The sequence below is a fragment of the Epinephelus fuscoguttatus genome, linkage group LG2 (genome assembly GCF_011397635.1).
Source record: "Epinephelus fuscoguttatus linkage group LG2, E.fuscoguttatus.final_Chr_v1".
Taxonomy (NCBI): domain Eukaryota; kingdom Metazoa; phylum Chordata; class Actinopteri; order Perciformes; family Serranidae; genus Epinephelus; species Epinephelus fuscoguttatus.
Genome location: NC_064753.1, coordinates 1,393,035 through 1,412,397, shown reverse-complemented (window position 1 = coordinate 1,412,397; position 19,363 = coordinate 1,393,035). Strand labels below are relative to the sequence as shown.

General features: G+C 41.6%; 1 protein-coding gene across 1 annotated transcript in view; it reads right to left on the bottom strand.

The window, feature by feature from the left end:
- Positions 1 to 18,671, bottom strand: part of iqgap1 (IQ motif containing GTPase activating protein 1) — a 144,958-nt gene extending 126,287 nt beyond the window's left edge. The window contains exons 1-2 of the mRNA XM_049602676.1: positions 18,392 to 18,671; positions 17,027 to 17,129 (exon numbers count right to left, since the gene is read on the bottom strand). Of these exons, the coding sequence (XP_049458633.1) occupies positions 17,027 to 17,129; positions 18,392 to 18,437 (149 nt within the window). The 5' untranslated portion in view covers positions 18,438 to 18,671. The remainder of the gene's footprint in view (positions 1 to 17,026; positions 17,130 to 18,391) is intronic.
- Positions 18,672 to 19,363: the final 692 nt, after the last annotated feature.

Below are 19,363 nucleotides of genomic sequence, written 5' to 3'. Positions count from 1 at the left end.
CCCAGGTACAACATGTCCAGGACGTCTGCATGGATGTCTGCAGTTTGCATACCGGGCAGGTGTTGGTGTGGAGGATGCCATCCTCTACCTGCTACACCGAGCCCACTCGCATCGGGATAAGGGAAGCAGCATGGTGAGGATTCTCTTCCTGGACTTCTCGAGCGCCTTTAACACCATCCAGCCCCTTGTGCTTCAGGACAAACTGAACAGGATGCAAGTGGACCCCTGGCTGGTCACTTGGATCTCCAGCTCCCTCACTGACACGCCCCAGTACGTCAGGCTGAGGGACACCATGTCTGACACTGTGATCAGCAGTACCGGAGCAACCCAGGGCACGGTGCTGGCCCCTCTTCTCTTCACCCTGTACACCTCGGACTTCTGCTACAACTCTGAGCTGTGTCACATCCAGAAGTTCGCTGATGACACAGCCATTGTTGGATGCATCAGGGATGACAGAGAGGAGGATTACAGGAGCCTAGTGAGGGACTTTGCTGTCTGGTGCCACACAAACCATCTACAGCTCAACACCTCGAAGACAAAGGAGCTGGTCATTGACTTTGGGAAGTCAAGACCAAGACCGCGACCAGTTCTGATAGAGGGAGTTGAGGTGGAGGCTGTGGATTCCTACAGGTACCTTGGGCTGTGGCTGGACAGCAAACTGGACTGGACAACCCACACCAACCACCTGTACAGGAAGGGACAGGGCAGGCTGTACTTGCTGAGGAGGCTGCGGTCATTTAACATCTGCAGTTAACTCCTGCGAATGTCTTACCAGTCCATGGCAGCCAGCGTCCTGTTTTACACCGTGGTGTGCTGGGGGGGCAGCATATCCAAGAAGGACACATCCAGGCTGGACAAACTGATCAGGCGGGCCGGCTCTGTGGTTGGCATGAAGCTAGACTCTCTGGTGACGGTGGCAGAGAAGAGAACACTGGACAAACTGCTGGACATTATGGACGATGCCAGTCACCCTCTAGATACCGTCATCAGCAACCAGAGGAGCCTGTTCAGTCAAAGACTGTTCCTTCCCAAGTGCAGGACTAATAGACTGAAAAACTCCTTTGTCCCTCAGGCCATCAGACTGTACAACTCCTCACTCGGGGAGAGGAGGAGTAACAGGAAGACAGGATGGAATGGAGCAGTAACCAGAAGCCAGTAGCCACCACAATAAGGAATATAATAAGGAATTACTTATTTATTCTCTGTATATATCATATCTGTATCATATATCTTATATCTTACAAATTGTTTTTACTTGTTTTTTTTTTTGTTTTTTTTGTTGTTTTTTTTACATCTTGATACCCTGTGTGCTGCTATCCAATGCTGCTGGAATCTTAATTTCCCTTATGGAGTCTTCTCAAGGGATTAATAAAGTTCTATCTAATCTAATCTAATATAATCTAATATTATCTCAAAACACTAATTAGAAACTCTTTTAATTCCAGACCTGAATGTGAACCCCCCTCTTAGAAAAAAAGGAACTGCTCTGTATTTCTCCTAACCACAGTGACAGAGGGAGGATGAGGATGGCAGTTCAGGACCATCAGTGAGGTGGAGTAAGTGAGGAGGATTTGGTAGCAGGGATGGGAGGCAGGATGATACTGTGGCTGTCTAAGACAGACTATACTGACACTTGGAGTGAATCCTGTTGGTTTACCATCCAGGTCTCTCTCTAAAGCAGTCCAATTGTATTATTTATGGAGAGTTTGGTCGAAATAGTTTAGATTTAAAGGTAAACATGAGAATGATTAACTTTTGGGTACATTTAATTAGTCATAATACAGCAAAAATCTCTTTGACTGTGTTTATTGTTTTCAAGATTTTGTATGATGACAATATTTTTCAGTGTAAATTCATTTCCAAAGTTAAAAATATTCTTGATGATTGTGGTTTATCGTACTTATGGCATGATGTTGGACGGATGAACCCTAAATATTTAAAATTAATGATTGAACGTAGATTATCTGATATGGAACTACAGAGATGGCATGAGAAATTACAAAGTAACCATTTATGTGATAGTTATAAATTGTTTAAAACTGATTTCACTTTTGAACCTTATCTGATTGAAAGAGTTTGTTTGTCTAAGTTTGTGGAAATCATAAGTTACCTATCTCTGAGCGCAGGTATGATCATGAAAATGTCCCCCGGAAATGTACTCTTTGTTTGACTGGCAATCGAGGAGACGAATATCATTATGTACTTGTGTGTTCTTTTTTTGATAAAGAGAGAAGAGAGTTGGTCGGACAGTTCTACAGAGCAAATCCAAATATTTATAAGTTTCAAAAGTTAATGTCATCTTGAAAAGTAAAGGTCTTGTCAAATCTGTTGAAACTTTTAAAGAAAATCTTGAATAGTTTCTTTTGATTTGCTTTGACTTGTATGTATGTACACAAATTCTGTTTTATTTATTTTGCTGTGCATTGGCTGCCGCCTGTTCTGATTTGTTAATGTTATTTTTTGTTGTCTGTCCCTTATACCCCGGTGAGGGGTCAAAAGGAATAAATGAAATGAAATGAAAGTCATGACACGACCATCTCACGTTGTTTAGCACTGTGTAAACAAGGACTCCTACAGAGTCTGTGGACAGCACAGAGAAGGAGGCAAAACACAACACAAACACACTGGAATTATTTTCTACAGGAAGTCCATCATCTATAAAAAGCTGATCAGGCTATGGCCAGAGTTATTTCCACTGCTGATATTTGAATGATTGTGGTTTTGTTTTGTATCATTTATTGTTTTTTGTTTGTTTGTTTTTTTTACTAGAGGGTGTCAATTAATTATTATTATTAATTATCACATAACATATAAGTATTTTTAAAGCAGTTTATAGTAGTTTTTATTTTCTTACTTAATTATTTTATTTGTGGAGTATTTCATACTGGAGTGTTTTTTGTTTTGTCATAGCGCAGGTTCTAAAGTGCACGGTGCAAGTGCAATTTAGGTGTGTCCAACTCCACTTCTGCTAGTTAAACTGTGAATGTGGGGGTGCAATAGAGTTGTACTTAGTCCCTTTGTCAATCATAGGTGTGCTTTTGCAATAATATGAATTCGACCAATGAGAGTGTATCTCCCATTCACTTCTAAAACCAGGTGCGCCTGCATATGGCACGCTTTCTTCATGGCAGAGGTAGCAAAATGGAGACGCGAGCGGTTTTCTGCTGACAGTAATGCAGTAAGAGCAGTAATGCCACTGCAGCTAATATCATTTAAGCAGCAAAACTATCTACTGTAGTTATAAACTTGACAGAGGACACAGAACTAAACTTTTAGCTACTGAAATTATCAGTGAAGTTACACTGCTTCTCGTGTGTAAATCTGCACAGCGTCTCTCTTAATGTTATTTTTACCCAACCCACCCACATGTCCCTGTGTATGTGACAAGCAGAGTGTATGCGTTTAGTGAACCCACCTATTAGGCACATCTTACCATCTGAATAATTAAACCTTTGAATAGCAGAAAAATACTGTATCATTCTGACTTTAGAGCAAGTTTTTAATTAATCAATGCTGCAATCACTTTCTGCTGCCTCCAAATACTAACATGCTAACAATGCACCTCACCACACCTCATTTTAAAGCCTGAGCGCCCATGGGCTATGGTGTGAGCACATACATTTGCTGCTTACGCAGCATGGGTGCTGGTCGTGAACATGACAACTGCAACAGTCTGAAATTATCAATGAAAGCTGGGATAGGAACCATTATGTTCTTGCGACCTTAAGACAATTCTCCACTCTAGCAGACAATAAAATGTTACTTTATTCTGTTCTATTCTTACAACAGTGCGAATAACAAGGGAATTAATCTAACATGATGTTTTGTTTGAATCGTGTTTGAAAAATATCTATGATCAGGCTGATTTTAGTGAATTGATTTGAAGTGATTTTGAGGGGCCAATCAGGTGTTCTGAATTAAAATGAATGAGATAATCACAGATTTCTAAATGTGTGTATGCATGCCATCCAATTTGTTGTCCCTTGAGTCTAATTTTCAAAGCTGTGGTCATCCTTCCAATCAATTTGGACAAAACTGCAATTCATGCACCAGAACAACAGTTGAATCTCAACAGTTGGTAAAACTGTTGAGATTCAGACAATGCAGTGACATCACTAGAACCGGTAGGTCCAGTAAGGCAGCAACACCAGACAGACAAGGTCAAACAATCCCGACCACCCATTCCCCCATTTTAACCCTATTAGCACCTGAAACTGAAAGTGAGCACACCCAAAATATCTGTTACATTCCTAGACGCAAAGGCAAATCCAGCAGGAAATCAGTCAAGAGAGCCCCAACGCTCACCCCTTCACTTGAACTCTCTCTACACAACAGGTACGATGCACTGGCTCCAAATGAAATATGTGACAATACCAACTACACTGAACCCAGGCAGGCCAAGGCTATCCAAAATGCAAGCAATAGCCCCAAAACCACTGCTAGACCCAGGGCCAGAAAAAACTATGCTAACTCCACACCTGATCAGCCAGACACCATCCTGATCGGAGACTCAATAACCAAGCATGTAAGAATGGCAAAGACTGAAAATCTAACAGTGTCTGACACGTCTGTCAGGGAGCTAACTGAGCTGTTGCCAGTGATCCTCTCTACACACCCCAGTAGCATGAGGATCATCATCCATGCTGGGTCTTTTGACATTCTACGAGGAAAAACTGGCTCTGAGATCCTGAAAAAAGACTTTTCCCTGCTCCTGGAGAAACTGAGTGACTGTCAGTCACAAAATGTGTTCATTTCTGGCCCCATTCCAACCCTGGGGAAAGGAATCGAGTCTTTTACCAGACTCCTTGCCCTGAATACATGGCTGACATCGGCATGCTTCACTCATGGGATAAAGTTCATTGACAATTTTAACATCTTTTGGAACTGTAAGGATCGCGTGATGGGATTCATCCGAACATCACTGGATGCAGACTACTCGGGGCCAACCTACGTCATGCTCTTGGAAGGCCATACCAAAACAAGAATGGACAGATAAGAGCCAAGGACAAGTACGTGGCACAGAGACAGACAGCCTGCATCTCTCCCCCTTCACCTGACCCTTTGCTCCACATCACCCAAGGCATTCAGAGGATGTCCCTGTCCCAGTCAGGGATCCAACAACCCCCCTCCTGCCCTTCACCACAACCACCAAGGAGCCAACGTCGCCCCCCTCCAGCACCGGCGCAAACACTAAGGAGCCAACGTCGACCCTCCCCACCACCACCACAATCACCATGGAGCTAGCGTCAACCCTCCCCCCCTCCACCACGCTCACCAATCAAGGAGTTAGTTAAAGCTGCCACACTAAAGCTCAGTCAAATTGATGAACTCTTAAAAAGTAGCCCTAGACGTCATCACTCAGGTGCCTGTCAGAGATGAGTCAGACCCCATGCCGCTTCCTTAAACATACCGGCAATCTTAAATAGCCGGTGGCATGGTCAAACACATCTTGAAATTGAAAAGCATCAGCCAGAGTCATCTCCAAGGTCTGTCATTCCTGTTTTGACTAGCATCAGGAAAAACAATGTGTACTCGGCGCAGCTACTCTATCTAATCTTACTCCAGTTATGCGTCAGCCACAGACTGTGTCAGACAATGTTAGTACACTAAACTTAGCTTTATTAAATATCAGATCTCTGGCTGGCAAGTCACTATTAATTAATGATTTTATTATCAAGAGAAACCTTGATTTTATGTTTTTAACTGAAACTTGGTTAAATGAAAACAACAATGCAGCAGTACTTATTGAATCAGCCCCCCCAAACTTCCATTTTATCAGCTCAGTTAGAGAACTCAGGAAAGGAGGTGGAGTAGCCACTTTATTTAAGGATGTTTACCAGTGCAAACAGTTGTCATATGGGAAGTTTGAGTCTTTTGAATATGTTGCACTGCAGTTGAGATCCTCCTGTCAAGCAGTATTAGTAACCATTTACAGGCCTCCAAAATATAGTGCACAATTGTTGATGACTTTTCTAAACTATTGTCTGTTGTCTGTATTGATTTTGACTGTGTTGTTATAGTGGGTGATTTTAATATTCATACTGATAATCCCACAGATGGCAGTGTGAAAGAACTTTTCTACATCCTGGACAACTTTGAACTTTCCCAGCATGTAACAGAGCCAACGCACAACAAGGGACATATTTTAGATCTAATTATCTCCAAAGGGCTCAACATTTCTGAGGTTGTGGTGACTGATGTTGCCTTTTCTGATCATTACTGTGTTTTCTTTAAAATGGCCATCTCCGCTGACACCAGTAAAAGTACAACAGGGTAATCAGAAAACGCTATATCAATGAAAACACCTGTACACTATTCACCCAGGATTTTATACCCACACCAGCTCTGCCCTCAGTCTCTGTCAATGATCTGGTTCATAGTTTCAGCTCTAAAGCTATGAATATTATGGACAATATTGCCCCCATGAAGGTCAAAGTTGTCTCTGGTAAGAAAAAACCACCATGGAGGAACACCACACAGGTAAAAGCTCAAAAAAGAGAATGTAGAAAAGCAGAACGCAGGTGGCGAAAAACCAAACTCCAGGTTCATTATGACATCTATAAGGAAAGTCTGCACATCTATAACTTGGAGCTAAAAAGGGTGCGGCAGTCCTTTTTCTCTGAGATTATCAACAAAAATAACAACAATGCACAGACTTTATTTACTGTTGTTGACAGACTGACAAACCCATCAGTGTCAGTCCCTCCGGAACTGCTATCCACCAAGGCATGCAATGACTTTGCTTCTTTTTTCACAGACAAGATTTCAAAGATAAGACAGACAGTCTGTAACTCCGACACAGTGGCTATTTCACCTGTGCCTCATAAGACTACTCCAGTTAATTTGACACTTTTTCACCCATTAAATTATGCTACTTTGACAGACATAGTTAGAAACCTTAGGTCCACTACCTGCTGCCTTGACACTCTGCCTACAAGCTTTTTTAAAGATGTTTTTAACTGCATAGCATCAGATATACTACAGATAGTCAACTGTTCTCTTCAGTCAGGCCTTTTTCCAACGGCCCTGAAGACTGCAGTCATTAAACCTCTCTTAAAAAAGCCTAATCTGGATGCCTCAGTAATAAATAACTACAGGCCCATATCAAACCTACCATTTTTAGGAAAGATCATTGAAAAGGTTGTTTTTCAGCAACTTAACACCTTCTTGGAGCAAAACAATATCTTTGATGCCTTTCAGTCTGGATTTCGAGCACATCACAGCACTGAGACTGCACTTGTAAAAGTTTTAAATGACATTCATCTGAGCAGTGATGCATCAAAGATTTCGGTTCTGGTATTACTGGACCTCAGTGCTGCATTCGACACAGTTGACCATAAGATACTGCTCAACAGACTAGAAAAGTTTGTGGGACTTTCTGGCACTGTGCTAAATTGGTTTAAATCTTATTTACAAGACAGGGATTTCTTTGTGTCACTTGGCAATTATGAATCTGTGCGAACAAAGATTACATGTGGAGTTCCTCAAGGGTCCATTCTTGGGCCTCTTCTGTTCAACATCTATATGCTCCCTCTTGCTCAGATTATGGAATATCATAACATCTCCTACCATACTTATGCAGATGACACACAACTTTACATAACAGTGTCACCAGATGACTACAGTCCCCTACATCTGCCAAATCAGTGCATTGATGAAATCAATACGTGGATGTGCCAGAATTTTCTACAACTAAACACAGAAAAAACTGAGATAGTTGTTTTTGGCCCCAAAGAACAAAGATCAATAGTCAGTACTCACCTTGACGCCATGACACTAAAACCTACAAATCAAGCCAGAAATCTTGGTGTAGTTCTGGACTCAGACCTAAATTTCAATAGTCACATTAAGACAATTACTAAATCAGCCTACTACCACCTTAAAAACATAGCAAGAATAAAAGAATTTCTGTCTAAACCAGATACAGAAAAACTTGTTCATGCTTTCATTTTCAGCAGGCTGGACTATTGTAACGGTGTCTTCACAGGCCTGAGTAAAAAATCAATCAGACAACTGCAGCTCGTCCAGAACGCTGCTGCCAGAGTCCTCACCAACACCAAGAGAGTGGAGCACATTACACCAGTGCTTAAATCGCTGCACTGGCTTCCTGTGTGTCAAAGGATAGACTTTAAAATCTTGTTACTTGTCTATAAAGCACTAAATGGTCTCGGGCCTAAATACATCTCTGATTTACTTGTACGTTATGAAGCATCCAGACCCCTCAGATCATCTGGAACAGGTTTACTCAGTGTTCCCAGGATCAAAACCAAACAAGGTGAAGCAGTCTTTAGTTTCTATGCTCCCCGCCTGTGGAACAAACTTCCAGAATATCTGAGGTCGGCTGAAACTGTCAGCTCATTTAAATCAGGGCTTAAAACATTACTATTTACTGCAGCTTACCAGTGAACTAGATATGTAACTTATTGTTAGGATAATCTGTAGCTATTGTTTTTATATTTGTCTGCTGTTGCTTTTGCTTTATGTTTGTTTTTTAAATGCATTTTCTGCACTGTTTTTCTTGCTTTTAGCTTTTGTTTTTAATGATCTATTGTTCCTTTAATGTTTTATCTTAACATATTTCCCTTGTAAAGCACATTGAATTGCCTTGTGTATGAATGATGCTATATAAATAAAATTGCCTTGCCTTGCCTTGCCTCTGCAGCAGAGGATGTTGGGAAAGTTAGTTATTTCTACTGCTGATATTCAATAATATATAACAGATCAATATCAAGCTGAAATATCAATTTCACTCCACTGTACCATCACAGAAACCCTCTCCTCTCCTCCACTTCACTTTCACTCTGCTGTCAGATCTGAGAGGAATTTAGTTCACCTGTGGAATCAAAACCATTCTGCTACCCCCAGAAAAAACTATGTTAACTGCTGAAAATATGAGATAGTGAGTGTTTTACAACCAGCTTTACTTCACTGCACCCAGAACAGGAAAAGAGGAAGAGGCCAATGTGGAGGACATGTGATAGAGGTGCTGCAGCAGTCATGACATCCTGACTTCAAACGTTATGTGTATCATTCATTGTCAGCAAATCTATAGTGAAACTACCTGAAATGGTTTGATGTACACTCAGATGTGAGGAGGGATGAATGTGCAGTTTGCACCATGCATTGATCAATAAACAGAAGTATCGTACAGAAAACATGTCTAACTGCATTCCCAGGGAGACTGCAGCAGCCAACCAAAGAGTGAGATAAGGAAAGAAAGACAGTTGAATATACAGAGAAAGAAATGTGGAGAGTGAGCATCAATAAGGCCTTCAATTTATCTTCAAGAAATTACATTAGATTAGATTAGTTGGTAGGCAATTTCTGATAATCGATAACTCATTTACCATGCAAAAATCCTGATTCCAGCTTCATCAATGTGACAGTCTGCAGCTTTTTCAGTTTAACATCTTTGTAAATTAAGTGTCTGTGTGTTTTGGACTGCTGGTTGGACAAAACCTGCAATTCAAAGGCAATATAGCTAAAACTAAATTATAAAGCAATCTAAAAATAATTGCAGATTAAATGATAAAGAAAACAGCCACAGTTGTAGCCTTTGAGCCAAGCTTAGCACGCAGCATCAAACACACAGCATGTACTGTTTGAAAAGCCAAGAGAGCTGCACAGGTCGCTGAACATTCAAATATAGCATGATACTGCACAAAGAGGTCACGTCAGCTTCAGACTGCTCCTCTGCATTTGATGGGAACATGAAAATAAGAGTGATAACACATAGTTTGCATTTCTGCTGAGAGAAAGTTCAGGCTGTACCCAAATCCATATACTGGCCTTCTAGGCTCAAACACACACCTGACAGCAGTAGTGTTATAAGAGTGACAGAGCCACAATGCGTTCCTGCAGCCATCTCACACCCTGCTCTGTGCACCTGTCAGAAGCATTCCCATCATACCACTCAGCATCAGCATACACTCCCAGCATTCCAGCGTTCCCCTGCAGGCTCAGGTGTTCCCCACACGGAGCTCTGTTTGCCTGAAACTCGGCCTGATGAAAACAACAGATGGCTCCAGGACCTCAGTGGCCAAACAGGAGGCTCGCAGTGTGGATTTGCAGCTCAACACAAGCAACAAGATTGACTTTCAAAGGAATGTTCAGATTTTTTTTGAAGTGGGGTTGTATGAGGTACTTACCCATAGACAGTGGGGGTAGGGGAAAAATCTGATACAGCTGTAATGGAAAATTACTTTTCCGAATAAAGAACACTCAGAGTCAAACATTGCCTTTCTGTAAAGTTTAATCTAGCAACAGTTGCAACCCGGGCACACACTAAACAGTCAAGTGAAAAGGCTGAGAGAGTGAGCCCTGAACATTTCTCAGAGCATCATATTTATACAGCATGTTATCTAACTGGGGTGTGAAGTACAGGTCAAGTGTCTGTTTAAGATAACAATTAAAAACATACCATCACGAGAGGCTCTCCCACCTTATCTCTATGTGAGCACTGAAATTATGTCTAGCAGATGACATGAAGGGAGAGAAGACTTCTTCGTAACAGTCACGGCCTCTTCTGGTCGTAAGTCACGGCCTGTGCTCTGACATTGCACATGCCATCTTGTCTTTATGATATAAGACTATACATGTAACCGGATAAAATTTCCATCACACAGCATAGTAATGCGATATTTCTATGTGGTAATATCTTACATATATATCTTACATCATCATCTCGTGCGCACAAGATACTAACTCGAGCGCACGAGATACTAAAACGTGCGCTCGACATACAATTATTTCCCACGCTGGAAGCTCAGACAGGTCACTGTTACGTTACAACGCAGCCAGGCAGCATTGGCTCTCTGCCAAGTTTTCCAGCGCATCCGCTTGAATATCAAACTGTATTTTGTGAATACAAATTATATGCTGACGTAAATAGTACAGGCTATAAACAGTAAACAACATCTAAAATGATCATCACTAATAACGAATAATGAATTATAATATAGCCTAATAAATCTATACAGTGCGACCACTAGATGACTGCTGGCTGCTGTCCAGTCCAGTACACACTGGTCTCTGTGAGCTCGTACATCATCTCCAGGTAGAACAATTACTGTAAAACACTTGTGGATATTTTAGTCTTATGTCCATGGACGTCGAGGGGTTTGTTGGGAGGGGCGGGGGAAGCATGCACACTTATCAATGATTAAGGATTTGATTTGAAGTTATTTTATAATAACATGCAGTTATAAGACAACTAGAATGTTTTGTTATGAAAATGAAACTTTGATAACTAAATCAAGCCATTTAAGGAACAATATAACCCTCTCTGCAGGGACGAACGGATCGCATGATGGGGTCAAACGGATCATGTGCATAATTAACCACAAAACAAGCAAATACTTCATCTTAATGACATATAACACTCATTGTGCTTCAGCTGAATCCTCTAAGCAAATGACCATGTAGAATTGAAATTAGTTTATCATGTTAAATGTCCACAATTGTATAAAATTGCTCCAATGCATTAACCAATCTTTGTGCATAATCATACAGCCTGATATGCCCTGCAAACACAGTGGGACTATTTTCTGAAAGCACGGGGGGTGGGGGGGGTTCAGAATGGAGGGCTGTAATTAAGAGTATTAAACCGCAATTCTTGTTAATTTGAATGGCGCAACACGGAAGCATGATTATGTAATAAAACAGGTGTTTATTTTAGGATCCAGGTGGTGAAGGGCTGTGCGCACACAATGTTCCAACAGGGGACAGCCTGAATTTTAATTTTTGGGTGCACCCTTTAACTAACCCTAACCCCTAACCCTAATATCATATCATGGAACCTCTGGTGATTCCCACCCCTAATAGACAGTATATTATATACAGTAGATGGCAGTTGGCATGCCCTCAGTTTGGAGAAGCAGGCTGGAGTCTGACATGGAAGCTAAGCAACCTACTGCATAGGAGGGGTCAGCAAAAAACATATTTTAGCCACCTAAAAAAAAGCCCCACCAAAAAATAAATAAATTTCAAAATCAATTTAAGTGTACCCTACATTGAGAGTATTTTCACTGCTTTATCTTTCCGTCAGACAGTATTTTCCATCACAAAAATGAAGCCGTTACATTAGGTGCAGTTACATGATGGCTTCTCATTCAGAATGAAATAGATCTGAAAGAAATCATTCGGAATTAAAGTTTCACCAGGTAGTTTACATGGGAAATATTCATTCCGAATGAGGGTTCACATGGGAGATCAGTTTAATCGCCTTTATTTGGGTCTGTGCAAGGTTTGGGGCAGAGAAGGTTTCTGATTGGATAGGGGACAGGGCGGATGTTATGTGTACCGGAAGAAAACACTGTAGTCCTCGCTCCAGATAACAAGATGCTTGACGACGCCGTTCTTAGTTCCTTTTTCAGGCTTGTTTTGCTTAATTCTTGAAGCAGCAGTACGACAACAACCTTGTTCTGCTAATACTTCGTTTGTTGAGGAGAAGAGAGGTAGAAAGTCGAAGAAGGGAGATAGAGGACCATGCTGTGGCAAATGGAAACCGGTGAGTGCAACAAGTCCGACTGCTCTATCTCAGCCTGTTGATATGCACGCTGTATACGTCATCACACCAGAAGGGCAAGGAAATGAGCATGCACAGAAAGAACGGAATGGCTGGAATTGGGTAGGAGGTGTATACAAGACAAAAAAATTCTTCCATTCGGGTTCGGAAAAGGAATATTCCACCCCTGTGTACCCGATTAGATTTTCTTTCAGGTTGGCTGTTTTCATTTGGGTTGAGGTGTTTATAAGGAGCATTTCTATTCAGGTAGGGCTTCCAACCCGAATGCAAAAGGAATACATGGCTCCAGGTAAACACATGTAGTGTCCTCCTCAAGGCCAGACTTCATTGGGACAGTGACTTAGCATCCCTAAGTCTACTACTGCAATAACCACTTAGTTATTTTATGTTATTGTGTGACTTTGGGGTTCGAAAAAGGTTAGTTCGGATTCACCAAAGTCACACCATGAGACAAACAAACTGATTGAGGCAGCGGTAGTAGACCAGCAGCTCCTGTGATTAGCAAGCTAAAATTACTGTTTTTGTCAATAAGGCTCGGTGGCTTTGACAAGAGCAGAGATGGTAAACTGAAGCCGTTAATGGTTTCCCAGATGGAACCGGCTGTATGACAGAAAGGTAAAGCAGTAAAAATACTCTCAATATATCTTACATTTAAGCTGATATTGATCTTTTCAGGTGGTACTTTTTTTAGGTGGCTAAATTACGTTTTGTTGCTGACCCCTCTACAGCAGTTCATTGCTTAGCTTCCATATCAGACTCCAGCCTGTTTCTCCAAACTGAAGGTGACATCTACTGTGACATCTCCGCTGCATCTACTGTATGTAACATACTGTTGATGTATAAGTACCCCATATAACCACACTTCAAGCTATCTGAACTATCCCTTTAAGTACCTTGACATTCAGTGCTGAATGTATCTGTATTTGGTGACACCTTTACTGACTAATAAAGTGTGTTTTAATAACAGATTCATCAGTTCACTTGGAAACAAATCCTGGATCACTTGCAATTAGCAGCTATACTCTGCTGGAAATGTATTTTAAGGAAAGAAACAGGTCTGTGTGGGTGGTACAACCCACTACCATTCATTTATCAAGGGCACACAAAGGGTTTAATTAAGAACATAATCAAGCAGTAATGTTTTAAAAAGAAGATACAGTGGCTCACCTTCAGTCTCAAACATACACTACTACTTACCTACTTATTAGTCAAAAGGACCTAGCTCATAAGCCATTAGCCAGTCAAAACATAGTGAAATCTTTAATGTGCCAGTAGACAGATATGAAACTTTTTAATATGTAAATCAAACTGGATTGAGTAGAAGACCACATTTGGTCAACAAACACAAAAACAATTGCAAACTCTTCCTCTGAACAATTCCACCCTGACATGCTAATGGCTGGTGTGAAACCCTGTCACAACACTGTCTGACACCAGTGATATTGTGGGTCAAGGAAGGAAAAGCAGAGTCATGTCATTTTCTGTGAAATATTCCAACATTAACATACATGCTATAGATGCCACTTGCTGCCCTACGCCCCACTCCCAATGGCAATGGTACTCCCTAATGGCAGTGGGCCCCCCCAGCAGAAAAATGCGCCACGCCACACCACAAATACAAGAGTGTACACTATCACAGCAGCACAGACTCCAGCACTCACACCGGAACCTGTTGCTATGACAACTTTGGGTTTCTGTGGCAACAGAGGGAAATACTAAAATCAACAGAGACTGAGTCACTTCCTGTCTCACACAATCCTTCCTCTTTTGAACTTGCAAGCCTGCAGTGGGGTTGACTTTAGAGTCACTAACAGCAAACATACACCAGCTGTAACGCGCTCAGGCAACCACCACCAACACACACACACACGCACACACACACACACAAAGATGCACATAACAGACAGACCTCAACTATTTCTTCATTAATGACATGACAGCAGATGAGATGTTTGGCTAAAGTGTGCTACATATAAAGTTATGTTTTATATAATTTTCTAAAGCTCTATATCGGCTGTTCCTGTTTCCTGTTAAGAACCAGTTCCAACTGGTTCAATTCATCGACATCATTAGCCTTTATGCTTAACAATTCCCTTATCGATTCTTTTCATTACGCTGAATCTTTACATCGATGACGCACATCACACTCGTCTGTCAGCAGCACGTTCAACAACAAAGAAGACGTAATGGTGGAGAGACAGAAACGGTCAACCAAAAGAGTTCACCAAAAAAGACTAACAGCGTGACATGCAATTTATGCAGCACCGTAATTACATGCAAGGGCGGAAAAACCACCAACTAGGCCTGAACGATATATCTTTTAAGCATCGCCATTGTGATGCACACTTGCGACATGTGGCTTGCCCTAATTAAATTAAGCATGCACGTTTAAATTGCCATGTGATGCGCGTAAAACTCGCTTCCGTTTTAATGACTGACCAACAAAGATATCTAATTTAGTGGAATAAAGAATAAACAGCCTATTCAAGTGCTGGAATTTGTTATTTATGTGACAACGCCTGAACGCAACACAGGCTTGGCTCCATAGACTGTGTGTACAGTGCTGCGGGTTTAGGCCGGGCTAGGTTATAGATGTCTCGGACTCAGGAAAATGTGGCCCGAGCCACGCTCTAGTGTGCTCACCTGTGTCTGTGTGTTTGTGTGTGCACGCACATGTTTGTTTGTGTGTGTGTGTGTGTGTGTGTGTGTGTGTGTGTGTTTGTGTGTGTGTGTGTGTGCATGCGCGCAAGCACATGTCTGCGTGTGTGTCTGTGCACATCGGGCATCGGGGCCGAACTCTGCCATGCACGATATAGAGAGCAGAGGAGGACTGTAAGGCATGTAGAGACAGAAATGACATGCCGTGATGTAAACAATATAAGTCATTAAATTATAAGGTGAAATGTTTCACCGTATAACACGATAAATAGTATATTCTTGTGTTATTATATGATGCATCCGTCACGCAAAATAATAGAACTTTAGTTTATGAAGAGATAAGACAGAGCCCTCTCCTCTCCTCATATGTTTTACTCACAAGCAGGGGTGGAAATCCCGGGGGGGACAGGGGGGACATGACTCCCCCTTCAGTAAAGCTGTTCAGTAAATTTGTCGTCACATGTCACATGGCATTAAGTGCAGCTGCAGCAAAGTCTCAGCAGAGCAGTGCCAGTGACAGTACGTATATCCTGTCCCATGTTAACGATAGCACAACACATTCAATGACAGATTCTGTAACGTCATTTGACGTAGATGAAAATAAATGCTGTACAAATATTCTTTCATTTGTTCCATTTTAGATGATAGCTGTGGGCCAATTTCATATTTGTTTACTTACACAAGCACTTATCTCTAAGCACTTATCTAAATTTGTGTTGTTGGCACTGAAAACCTGTAAGGTCTTTTTTTTCTACACAGAGAATTCACAGGAGGAATTGATAAGGGAATCGATAAAGAATCGGATCAATAAGCAGAATCGAAAATGGCATTGATATCAATAAAATCTTATCAATTCCAATCCCTAATCTTCACCCTTGATTTTATTGACAAAATGCCTCCTGTGCCTGGATGAATGTAAGTGATAGAGAAAACATGTTTGTTTGTTTTTTTAAATTACACTTACAAAGACACTGTATTTACTGTGGATCAGTCACATCATGACCTTAACAAGGTCAGTATTAGTGCCGATACCAATATATCAAACTAAAAACTTACTGTATGTGTATCTAAAATTTGCCTGATTTTTGATTGGAAAACTATTAGATCAGAGAATATATAAAACAAATCATGAGTGTGACCAGACACTTTACCTGTCACACCTGTCAGTGCTCTGTGCTACATACACAGCTGACACATGGACAAAGAATGGAGACTCAACATGTCTATCAACAAGAACTACAATGTGAAAATTTCCAAGTGAGTGAGTGGAGATCAAACAATCAAACTAGTGTCCACTGCACTGAACTGAATAGTAAAAACATGTCTGAATGGACTAAACTCCCAAATGTTGATGCCAGTTTGTCATGGTGATCATGTTATGTAATCAGTTACCAAAGCATGACAGCAAGAGTTGAAGTGATCAGTCCATTAATTGATTATTGAAGCAACAGATAATGACGTGGACCTCAAGTTGATACGTGTTGGTCTGTTAGATTGCCTATCTCTTAATCCATTTTTGTACTCTTTGTGTCTGTGGTTGCATGTGTGGCAGGAAATACAAAGATGTGGAAGTACAGTCTGTAGTTCAAGCAACAGCCCGACAGCCAGTAGCTCCACTGGATGATGTGTTTTGCATCATCCACTGGAGTCTGATGGCAGCTCTGTATTACTTTCACTATACCTTTCTTTTGAATTGAATAAACCCTGAACCCCAATGTGTAAGACAGTGTGTGACATGAATCAGAGTTGAATCAGAATTGCTGTCACCATAGGCTCTTCCCTCTGTGTTAGTGGCCTGCAGAGGTTCAGCCAGCTCGCAATGAACCATCTTCCAGCTCTTACCTTTTGGCTTCCTCCAGGTGACACAGGTACTCATAGGCCATGTTCTGCTGCCGCCGCTCATCCATCTCCTCTGCTGTGAGCCGCTCCACGCCATCCAGGACAGCTGGAGCCAGAAACATCCACAATATGGCAATTAAATACAGCTGCAGAAATGAATCTAATCACTCTGAAAAGTATGGCAATAAAGAGCTGGGTCTCTTGCTAAATTTACACAAAAAGAGCAGAGAGAATTATTATTAATGATGGATTTATGAACATTTGTGTTTATGAAGTTGTTCCTGGTTGCATAACCAGCTCCTTGTCCTCTTCAAAGCTCTAAACACTGAGGTATTTTAAACTAGCCTCATTCACTAGTCATCTGTGTTTACACATAAGCTCAGTGGGACTCAGGGCTGTCGGACTATATGATGAGGGCATGCCTTTGTCTGTAAATAGAATGCTTATTCATACACTGAAAACAAAAACAATGCGGTGGAGGTTATATGGGGCAATTCCTGGGAGATTTCCCAGAGTGGAGCCATGATTCCGCCTGCAAAGAAATGTTCCCCACTTAAGTTTTCTCCTAAATTCTTGAGAGGGGGATGGGGGACAGGAGGGCGCCCAAAACAAAGAGGCCCCATTGTCTTCTCCTGTCACATTTGAGTGGGAGAGTTCAACTTGAGTGGGATCACAGACATCACCTTCTACAGGTAAATCCTGATCTCGACAAAAACTGAGACTGTAAAAACATGATGAATGTCCTCTTCACCACCAGTTTCTAAGTTAGTTTCACCACGGAGAAGTATTCACAAATGAAATATTAGGATATGCCAGCTAAACAAGCTACTTCTTGTTTTCTATATTGATTAATAAAGTTCATTTTTATTGTGCAGAATGAAGGATGGAGAATTGATTCACACATTTTCTGCAGTTTGCTTCCGCAGATTTAGAAATCCACTCTGTAAGTAATCGATGGGCGGTGGTTATTGAGCAATTCTACACCCCTGAATCCCAAAACTTGCATAGATTGTCTACAATTGGAATATTCTGTCCTGTTTTAAATATTTGGCACAACTAGGTCGTAACTTGAGTGTAAAAACTAACGTAGAAAAAGTTCAGTGAACTCTGAAAGCAGGCCTCCCTTCCGCCCTGTTCTGCCATGCATTAGCCTATTATAAAAACGCGGAAGTCATAATTAAGCTGAGACCATGCTGTCAGAAATCAAACCATATCTGACTGGGAGCGCTTTGTACGAAAAAATGAGACATTGCTGAAGTTTGTGGGCGTTTGCATGAAGCAGAAGCTGAGCAGTGATCCGGAGCTGTGAAGTGAGGAGAAGCTGCCTGCCTGGCATCTCAAGGTGAGCAAAAACGAGTGTGAACTTACAGCCATATCTCGGCCGGAGCCCGTCTGTCTCGTCAGAAGTTGACATCCTCCTCTCTTGAGAAACACGACTCTCTGCGCTCCAGCGGTTCGCTTCGGTCAAAACTTTACGCACAGTTTGGGGCGTTTGGTTTCCGAATAATCCGGAGCTAAAACAAACAATCAACAGCGACAGAAACCCGGGTAGGACCTTTCGGCCCTCTTGTTCCTCTTCTGCACAGTTGAGACTTTTTTCTTCCTCTTCACACCCCACTGATGTCACTGGGTCTGGGTGTGTTCTTCCTAATCCTGAAGTCTTCGTTTCAGGAAACAGAGCTACGCAGCCTCCAGGCGGTCAACCTGCTGGCGCAGCGCCCCCTGCTGTCCGTGTAAGGTTTTCAAACTGTGGGCTGCGGACCTTCAGGGGCCGCTAAGTTCACAGTGAAATGAGAACTTGTTTAAGGCGAATAAGTGTTCAGGATTTATGATTCTGTTTCCAAACATACACCAGCCCAATGAATGAAAAATATCATACATGATCATTTGGAAATGTCTGTGTAGTTTAGTATGTGATGGAGAGGGCCTGACTTCCAAATCAACAGCTGGAACATTTAGTTTTCATTTGTTTTAAAGCCAAACCTGGAGGACAGCCAACAGAAGAGCCAATCTGTCCCAGCAGCAGCTTCTGCCTTTTTGTCACTGCTCTATTGAAACCATTTTCACTGACAGCATACTGATGTGCCTTGTCAGCTGCACTGCAGAAGACAGGAAAGGCAAAGGCAAATTTATTTCTAGAGCACATTTCATACCAAAAGGCTACCCAAAGTGCTCTACAGATTAGTCAAGTCAAAGTTCATTATAGCCATATAACATATCATGCCTCAGAGGGCTGTCCAAATTATAATTTCAGGAAAGCTCTTCGCATACTCCTGAAGTCAGCAGAACATATCACTGGCACTCAGCTACCATCACTAGAGGACATTTACAGAGCCTGAT